At 42.9% G+C, this 10,221-nt stretch overlaps 1 protein-coding gene across 1 annotated transcript; it reads left to right on the forward strand.

Annotated features, from left to right (window-relative positions):
• Positions 1–224: 224 nt before the first annotated feature.
• Positions 225–5,638, forward strand: LOC135549071 (zona pellucida sperm-binding protein 4-like). The gene is made up of 12 exons (XM_064979136.1): positions 225–586; positions 663–781; positions 878–1,094; positions 2,960–3,082; positions 3,161–3,333; positions 3,428–3,525; positions 3,836–3,984; positions 4,107–4,284; positions 4,850–4,985; positions 5,147–5,226; positions 5,386–5,442; positions 5,533–5,638. Exons 1-12 carry the CDS (start codon positions 241–243, stop codon positions 5,567–5,569), a joined length of 1,713 nt encoding a protein of 570 aa, XP_064835208.1. The 5' UTR covers positions 225–240; the 3' UTR covers positions 5,570–5,638.
• Positions 5,639–10,221: the final 4,583 nt, after the last annotated feature.

The following is a 10,221-nucleotide window of genomic DNA, read 5'->3' on the forward strand; positions in this document are numbered from 1 at the left end:
ATCAGTGGAAAAATGATCAGAATTGAGCTGCCTGTGTAAACGCAAACATAGTGGCGGGTAATAGATTATTAACTCCAGATGTTACCGTTTACCTTGTGAGAACGTATATTATGATCGAGAGTAACGTTGTTCCAATTGGTAGAAAGGTGCAGCCAATTGCAAATACTTCCTATATTTACCTAGGAGAGACATCAGCTGTCATACCGTTTTACAGCATTCGGTGAGGCATTGTATGAAACCATGACTTGGCAAAGGAGCGCACTGCTTTTTTTCCCGGTTTGGCTTTGCTTTGCATTGCCTGCAGCGGGATGGGAGGGCGTTTCCGAAGAGGCAACCTTTGACCACCACAACCTTGACACAGAAGAGAATTATACCAAAGACAAGGCTGTAGTGCAACTTGGAGACCCCGCCAATGTAGATCTTAACGCCGACCGTGGATTCCAGGTGCAATTCGAGGAGGTATCAGATGCAAAAAAGTGGGTATCCGTTACCGAAGCTGCCCCAGCCAGTTTAGCGGTTCTGTGCGGTGAGGATGAGTTTAAAGTAACATTGCCAGCTGGTCCAATGGGTGAAGTCAAGATTTTGGGTAAGTTATTTATTATAGGTTTAAAGATCATCAAATGCAATTTGGCTACTTTGCTCATTTTTAACATTCCCTGCAGGACCCAACAGTGTGCTCTCTGTTCTTGACGCCCCGCAATCCTGTGGATACTCCTTAAATCGAGGACAAAATCAGAACGCCTTAACTGTCCGCTTTTCAGGCTGCCTCATTCGACGTCAGGTAGGGTTTTGCCTTTCCAATTTTAAATGATACATTTTAATGGTGTAAATGTGTCATTGGAATGATTGTACATTTCTTGCCACACTGACTCTGCAGGCTGGACGGTACACCTTGATGGTGTTGTATGTCAATGAAGCTGGCATAATGGATGTTTCTACAGTGTCCTGTGCGGCTAGCCCCAAATCCTCGTTGTCCTCGACCGTCCACCTGCCCCTCTCTAATGGTCTTCGCAATGCCCATGGTGGGCCTCCTTCAAAGTGTCTTAATCCCACCCTTCACAATTCCAGCGCTCAAAATCCCACCAAATATCCTGGTGAGTCTCATGAAATGTTCTGGGCCTGGTATCCCAAAAGCATTAGGAGGCGGGTTAAATCTCCGCTGTTTAAAACCCATCGTTATGGTTTCACTTGAAAGAGCTCATAATTGAACGCCTGCCTCAGTGGTACAAACAAGTGACTTAGCAATATGGTTCAAATGAAAATCGAGATGACTGCATTAAAATGTAGGCTACACCTATTGAATAGCATTTTAATGTTCAATTGAGTTTTGCCACGGTCATGAAATTTCATGTGTAGCCCATGTGGCAAACGTTTATTCTATTTCTTTGGATAAGCATCAATATTGAATGGTATTGTGGTCTGAGGCAGTCCGGAAAGGAGCATTTTGTGACATTTTCAACAATGCTCCTAAGAACATTCTAACGATTAACTTGGTCTTGATATGCTTTTTGGTGACCTGGTCATTTTGACCAGTTCAGAGGTACTATTAAAACTGGTATCTACTCCAGTGCTCAGATGGACTTCTATCCACTGGTCATTGAATTGAAATTAATTTAATTTAGGTCCTAGTCTATGGCTTACACGTGACTGGGCAGGGGCACAGCCATGGGAGGGTATAGGCCCACTGGCTGGGCCTTGCTCTCCAGTGAATCCGAGGAAGGTTTTTCCCCACCAGGGCTTTATTACAAATACTCCTTAGTTTCATCAGCTGTCTGGGTGACTGGTCTCATACGATCCCACAGGTAAAGAAGCTGGATGTGGAGGTCCTGGGCTGGCATGGTTAAACCTGGTCTGTGGTTGTGAGGCTGGTTTGCACACTGCCTAATTCTTTAAAATGGAGGTGCCTTATGGTAGAGTAATGAACATTTCTGTATGCTCCCTGAACTTGTGACATTGTGTTGTGACAGAACTGCACATTTTATTGTACCCAGCACAAGTTGCACCTGTCTCGCTCATGCTATTTAATAAATCTCATGTATTTATTTAGCCCTTTGTACATCAGCTGATATATCAAAGTGCTGTACAGAAACCCAGCCTAAAACAGCAAGCAATGCAGGTGTAGCAGCACAGTGGCTAGGAAAAACTCCCTAGAAAGGACAAAGCCTGGTTCCTCTCTAGGTTATGTGGGGTGGCCAGTCCTCTTCTGGCTGTGCCGGGTGGAGATTATAACAGAACATGGCCAAGATGTTCATAAATGACCAGCATGGTCTAATCACAGGCAGAACAGTTGCAACTGGAGCAGCAACATGGCCAGGTGGACTGGGGACAGCAAGGAGTCATCATGTCAGGTAGTCCTGAGGCATGGTCCTAGGACTCAGGTCCTGAGAAAGAAAGCATACTTAAATTCACTCAAGACACCGGATAGTACAGGAGAAGTACTCTAGATATAGCAAGCTGACCCTAGCCCCCCCCTGACACAAACTACTGCAGCATAAATACCGGAGGCTGAGACGGGAGGGGTCAGGAGACACTGTGGCCCCATCCGATGACACCCCTGGACCGGGCCAAACTGGAAGGATATAACCCTACCCACTTTGCCAAAGCACAGCCCCCACACCACCAGAGGGATATCTTCAACCACCAACTTACCATCCTGAGACAAGGCCGAGTTTAGGCCACAAAGATCTCTGCCACGGCACAACCCAAGGGGGGGCGCCAACCCAACTGCTTCTTGCTGTGCCTCGGGTGGATGAAATATCTTGGCAAAAGATAAATAATGACTAACAGGGATGTAAACCCAATTGTGCACAGAATTAGCTTTCTTTACAAATGGAACAATTGTGTGTGTGTGTGTGCTTTCAGCTCATGAAACATGGGACAGACACTACATGTAACTTTTTTCTAAAGTATAATTAATTGGCTACTGATCCTCACTTCCAATGTTTTTTTTGTATTTCAGGCTGCAGTATTCCCCAGAACCAGCACTTGGCTTGTGGTTTCACTGGAATCTCGTCCTCCCAGTGTTTGGTGCTAGGTTGCTGTGTGGATTCGGCAACTTCCGCATGCTTCTACCCAATGGATGGTAAATACTCTTTCACAGGGCAAGATGATGTTTGGCTTTGAATAGTGAGGACTGATGTGTACCGCTCTCCCTCCCCAGAGTGCACTGCAGACCATCAGTTTATCTTTGCCATTCACCATAACCTCACCACTTTCCCTGTGACTCCCACCAAACTTGTGGTTGCTGGGAAGTCTAGCTGTGGCCCAGTCATTGTCACTGATAAGTTTGTGGTCTTCAAGTTCTCAGTCACTGAATGTGGAACTCGCTCATATGTAAGTTGACAAGATTATTACGCCCCCTGGAATCCTCCTGGTGCGGTTCTTGTTTATTCGCACAATTACTTTATTGTTTTGTGATCTTAATTAGGAAATTGGCGATACCGTGATCTACACCGCGGAGGTACAGACGGCCGTCCGAACCCTTAACCTGAAGTATGGCGTAATATCCAGAGACAACCCCCGCAGGTAATCCAGATGTTTGTTGCAAAATGTGACAAAATGGGCATTTTCTTCAGTTTGGTGTTGAATGAACATCTCAATGTCTACACCGTCTAGATTTCTGTCTTTGCTATATGCCTCTGTCCTAGTGTTCCTATATATTGAGTTGATTCGCCAGTTGAGTAGCTCAAAGTGTATAACTTGCAATATTGCTTTTGGTAATGCCACAAATACTTGGCACTTTCAGAATGTAATATAATCTCACTAATTGAGGAATCATTAAATGCACCTGCTGAGATTGACTAGTACCCCCCCCCCCCCCTATGCTCATCTTTAGAGTCATGGTTGAGTGCCGCTACCCTAAAACGCTGGGTTCCCTGCCAACAGTGGCGAGTGTGGGCTACATGGTGAAAAGCCCCAGTGTAACATTCCCTTCAAGGGTGACATCCAAGGGACTGTTTGGTGTCGAACTCAGGATTGCTGAAGGTATCTGGCTGGCATGTAAACACGCAATGGCCAGAACATAATGGTTACTGTCCCGTTGTTGCGGATACTTTACATTGCTGACAAGCCCAATGCTTAAATTGCTCTTTTACCTCCCCCACCAGACAAAACCTATACCAAGTACCTCAAACGGCACCATCAGCCCCTGCGTCTCTTCCTGGGTAAACTTGTGTATCTAGAAGTTCGTCTGACTTCTCCAAATCCAGAGGCGACACTTTTGGTCAACTACTGTCTGGCTTATCCCCGCTCTGCCAAGCACGTTCTGGTGCTCATCCACGAAGGGTAAGCACTGCAATGACTTGGTGTGACTGATTTGCCTAACGTACTGTAGCTTGCGTATTGGTGGGCCACCTTGCTCTTGAACAGCCATTGGCTTTCATCTGAGGCTGAAACTCTGGTTGGGATGGACTCCAATGTTCTCTTAATTTTGGCAATGAGTCCCTTTATGTACTTACCCAGAGTCAGGTCAACTTGTGGCTCCGTTTGTCTGTATGCAGCTGAAGGAATTTTCTAACCAGCTTTGGCACAATGAAGACTAGGTATCTGCTAGCTTTGGCTAATGACACTACCAATCACTTCCTTAATATTGGCCATGGAGGCAGACAAATGGTATCTAAGTTCATCTCTATCATAAGTAGATAAAGGGCCTCATTGCCAAAATCCTGAAGGATCCCTTTATTATGTCTAAACCTTGCCCTTTCCGTAGCCAAAGCATGACAGCCATTTTGTGACAGAACTCCTTATACCAAGGGTATTCAACTCTTACCCTATGAGTCTTCTAGTTTGAGGGCCTTGCGCTGCCAAGAGGAAGTTGTCATTGAGTTCTCTATCAATTTCTCACCTCTAGGTGTGCCAACCCTCAGGACCCCAATGTCTCCATCCTTAAATTCAGCAACCTGCCGCAGAACCGCCACCAGCGTCGCTTCATGGTCCAAGCATTCCAGTTCATGGATCAACAGACCAACAAGTATCTGGATGAGGAGGTGAGGAAGCAGAATATGGACTGGGATTCACACCTTTATTGGGTTGTTACATGGTGAATGAGGCTTTCAAAAAGCTCTTTCTATTGCGTGCAACTTTTTTAGGAGCTGCACAAAGTCTATGTTTAGTTGGTATTGAATCTCACTTAATTCCTCCTCAACAGATCTACTTCATGTGCTCTACTGAAGTGTGTATGCCCACAGAAAAAACGTGTGAAGAGCGCTGTTTTGATGGAATTAGGAGGTGAGGAAGACTGGGGACTTGCATCTTGATTCCCTGGCTTGGTGTATTGTCACACTGATGCACCAAAAACGAAAAGTGAACTGCAGTTGGCCTACATTTCTTTACATTTTGTCCCATTAATTGTTTAGTATTTAATCTCACTTAATTTCTCCCCACCAGATCTACTACATGTGCTCTAGATAAAATAACTGAGAAGAGTGCTGCTTTAAATAAAAGGTGAGTCTTGCATATCTTTTGTTCCCAGATTTGAAAGTAACTTGCTTCAATAGGAGCACTTCTAGCTTTCACACCTATTTTGTTTTCCAGGTCTGACAATCTACCGGGTGACAAATCTGATGCTTGAACATGCTAAAGAAATGTGGTAATTTGACTAATGCATATAAATAAATACATTTTTATCTTGCCTATTTAACTGGGTTGTATTTATTGTAATGAGACTTAGGTCTGCTTTTTAACCTATTTTGTGAAATTGTACACTAACAGTTTCTAGTATACTGTTTTGCTCTGCAGCGTACCTGACTTGGGCGACGTAACTAATTACTGTAGCCTCTACACCCTTGTAATTGTCAGCTTTGGTAAAATTGTGCATATGGCAGGTGTCATCACAAATTGATGTCTTGAGGTGACTTGGCTGTTTGGTGACAGACGTCTGTGTGCATTTTGAAGCAGCCTAGAGGGATTTGTCTGTTTCAAGGACATTCTACCAAGGGACTGTCAACAATGCTAATCATTCCCGGTCTGGGTTTTCTGTGCTTAGTGACTCTCTGGATACAGTTTCCTAAAAGCTGCTTAAGACTAAATTCACATTAACCATCGGCTACTAATACATTTAGCCTTAAGATGTTTTTGGGAAACAAGGACCTGTGCAAGGCAATGCCTCCCGTCAGCTCATGTTCATTCAACTTCAGTAGCTTTTGACAGCCCTGGTAAGGTTTTGGTTGCCCTTGCTGGATTGGGGTTAGTCATTATACAAAGACCTTAGCAAACAGTTGTGAAATGTTTAGCAACAAACCATTTACTCAATGTATAACATTAGCAAATAACCATCTATTGGACATTCAGAGGTGTATTCACTAGGAGGGGCTAAACTGACTTTGTCCAATTGACAATTCTGGTTTTAACCTTTTCAGTTTGAGTAAACGCTTGTTTTGGGATGCTATTTGTCTAAAGGAAGACACCCCTCCCCATTTACCCCTGGTGACATTTGCGTCACACCTGCACACAAACAATCCTTCAAATGTACCAAGAAGCTCACGATGAGTCCCAAACCAGACCCTACTAAATTGCCGTTGTCGTGTGTTGCTGACAATTCCGAAGTTGACTTTCAGTGGCGCGGTGATCACTAAACGACGAACTTGAGAATACACTGACTTCAATGATGCAATTTATGCACCCCAATTTGTAACTTGTTTATAGCTTGGAAAACATATACATTTGGGAGCATTTGTTTTTGTGTGAAGTCTCAGACACGCATGTGTTGTAATTATGCACACCTTTCAATTATTTAGTATGAATATTGGCACACTCCAAACATGTTGGGATGAGTGTTGGCATAGCGCCTTGCTTGGTCATTGTCTAATTAGCCCCCTACATAAGTAATAACTTTCACTCCCTCAGCATTGGGACATTTGTGCATATGGCAGAGGTGCTTGTGAACCTGCAAATGGGGTGATTTAGGTTACCTCAGTCACAAACCCTGCCCGTTTCTACAAGCGACTTGATTTAACCACACCGCTAACCTTAAATGACGACCAAAGCACATTTTTATGAAATGGCACATTTTGTCCGTGGAAATTGCTTTGGGTTTCAGCCTTACATTTCCAAATCGTATCAACAGCAAAAGATGCCAGGGTGGTGTTTTTGTAAACGGATTAAAATTCAATCTAGTCTTTCCTCTCGTAACTCTAAATCCTCAACTACCTAAATATATTCTACCATTCAGAAGTTTGGGGTCATTTATTGTCCACGTTTTTTAAAGCAAAGCACTTGTCCATTGAAATACAGTGTAGACGTTGTAAATGACTGTTGCTGGAAATGGCTTTTTTTTTAATTTATGGAATATCTAGAGGCACGTTTAGCGTTTTAAAATGCTAAACTTGGATCAGCAAGTTGATAATTAAACCCTTTCAGCTGTGCGAACAACTGCAAACTGTTCTGATTTAAAGAAGCACTAAAACTGGCCTTTAGACTAGTTGAGCGTCAGCATTTGTGGGTTCTGATTACAGGCTCAAGGTCAAACAAAGACGTTTGTTTTGAGAAATGAAGGCTACTGCCTTAACAAGAGACTGTTTGTATGGGGCTTTAAAACTCTGCTTTACACTTTCAAACTATGTGACGTGTATTTAATGCCAAAAACAGAAGCCTCACATATCCCCAACTGGCAGCTTCATTAAATAGTACCTGCAAAGCACCAGTCTCAACGTCGGTGAAGAGGCGACTCCGGGATGCTGGCCTCAGGCAGAGTTGCAAAGAGGGCCATATTTCAAACTGGCCAATAAAAAGATTAAGCTGGGCAAAAGAACTCTGCCTTGAAGGCCAGCACCCCGGATTCGCCTCACTGTTGGCGTTCAGACTTTTGCAGGTAATATAACATGGCTTTTCTAGGGAGTTTTTCCTAGCCACCGTGCTTCTACACCTGCGTTGCTTGCTGTTTGGGGTTTTAGGCTGGGTTTCTGTACAGCACTTTGAGGTATCAGCTGATGTACGAAGGGCTATATAAATAAATTTGCTTTGAATATTGAATGAAGTTGATTTGAGGTGTCTCTCTCTCAAACTAGACACACTAATGTACTTGTTGACCTGGGCCTCCCATTTTCTATTCTGGTTAGACAGTTTGCTGTTCTATGAGCTCTTCAGTTTCTTGGCAATTTCTCAAGAATAGACTGAGGAGTTTCAGAAAAGCTCTTTGTCTCTGGACATTTTGAGCCTGTAAACAAACCCACAAATGCTGATGCTCCAGATCCTTAACTTCTATAAAGAAGGCCAGTTTTCTTGTTAACAGAAGCAAGTTCGTTGATAATGCATGTCTCCTAGGGTTGTTAGCCCACCTGTAATTATTTGGCTGGGTTTTTTCCCCCTCTTTCTCCCAAAAGCAACACGGGCTTAATATGAGAGATGGTTACCTGTAAATCGCGTGACCATTAGAAAATCATGGGACATTCTTTAAAAGCCTATAAAAGCAAAGCCTATAATTGATGCTTCGTGGTCTTATGCTGCCATCTATTGGAAATATTTAGCAATTAAGTTAATTCACATAAAGACATTGAAGCAGCTGAGACACTAATTTTCTTATTAATTCCTGAGATCCGTCTCAAACCTGCCCCACCTGTACCAGCCAATTGCTGGACTTTCACAGGTTACTTGGTCACACCCAGTTCAAACCACATTTAAAAAATGTAAATGAAGCTTGTTTATCAGGTGTTCTGCCTTGCAATAATACATATAAAATAACTAAACATGTTAACCTATACAATTATTTTTGATTACCCCCCCCATCAAAATGCTGTTGTACTATAATGGTATTTACTAACATTATTACAAGTGTTCTAGGCTACCCTACCCAAGAATTAGGGTTAAGGCTAAAATAGGTTATACCTATTGTAGGGTTTGAGCCACATCAAATTGCCCAAAAAACAAACAGCTATATCTTGCAAAAGGACAGGGACATGTGTTTTGTTCAGGTTTACACCTTTTCTGAAAGTAAATATGGTTAACCATGACCAGAATGTTTAACGTTTTAATGGCCATGAGCCAGCCATCATTAGCACTATTGGTCATAACAATGTGTACCTAGGCAAACAGAGCGTGCTCACCAACTAGCTGTTACTTTAATATGTTACTTGTGTTAAGCAAAAGAGTCTAACGTGGGCATATCTTATTACCAACAATAGCGACGCGGGCATTGTGACGTAGAACAGTGGGCTGGGAATAGAACGTTGTTCAGAAGGGGAGTTCGTGGTCAAATGAACCAATAGGAGCTGGCAGAGTGAAAAATGTACCAAGAAGTAAGGCCTGTTTTTTTCACGATAACTCAAATTACGGCAAACAGATGGTAATATTATGAAACTGGGCTCCACGGCAGATGCAATGAACTAGTTTATATCACGAAAAAAGCGTTATGTCATTTGTCCAGTTTACTCCTGATGCTGGCATCGGCTGGAGCTGAGCTTCTAACGTTCGTTAAATTCATCTCCTTGTTTTGAATCCTCTTCGCTATATTCCGGTTGAAACGTATGGTTGAATGTCACCATGTAGATAATAGATGCTCCATCGAATTTGTGTTGATGAGAGAAACCACTTAACCATTGTCTGGCCAGTTCTTTCAGGTTTGTCCAAAGAATTGTTCTTCCATGAGGTTTGTGGTTGGCATCCAATATTACAGCCACCTACTAGACTGAAGAACAACTCCCTTATACTATGCTTGGAAGAATAATCAAATACCCTACCATAACACTATACTCACAAAAAAACTAAAAATAACACCATCCTCCTCCACTATTTAGTCCTACTTCATGCCAACAACCTGAAAGGATGGGACATCACCACTTAACACACCCTGTAACTCTTCTCCCACACCCAAAACTCTGCAGCTGCCACCACAACCTCTATATTTCTGCGACTTTTGTTCCATCTCTGCAGTACAGTTGATAACCATTGCTATAAATGCTAAGAATCCGTTCAAAATGTGTTTCCCAGTCGGATATAATTTATTCACGACTTCCCAGTTGTCTTGAACTCACCGAAGTCGAGTTCTGAGTTGATGTTTTAAGCCCAGCACGAATCATGCTTCATTTACAGCATGACTGATGTTGAATGTTTAGCATTGTAAACTTGGAGAAGAGCCTCTTAATCCCAGATTTGGGACCCCACAGCCACTCTACTGAATAGCAGGCTAGTGATTGCTTTGCAATGCTTACAGTTAACGTAAGCCACTCACTAATTCCTTCCAAACCACTCATTGTTGAATTTGTAATTTCCAACTTATTTAATGTTTAT

Source organism: Oncorhynchus masou, chromosome 12 (assembly GCF_036934945.1).
Source record: "Oncorhynchus masou masou isolate Uvic2021 chromosome 12, UVic_Omas_1.1, whole genome shotgun sequence".
NCBI lineage: Eukaryota > Metazoa > Chordata > Actinopteri > Salmoniformes > Salmonidae > Oncorhynchus > Oncorhynchus masou.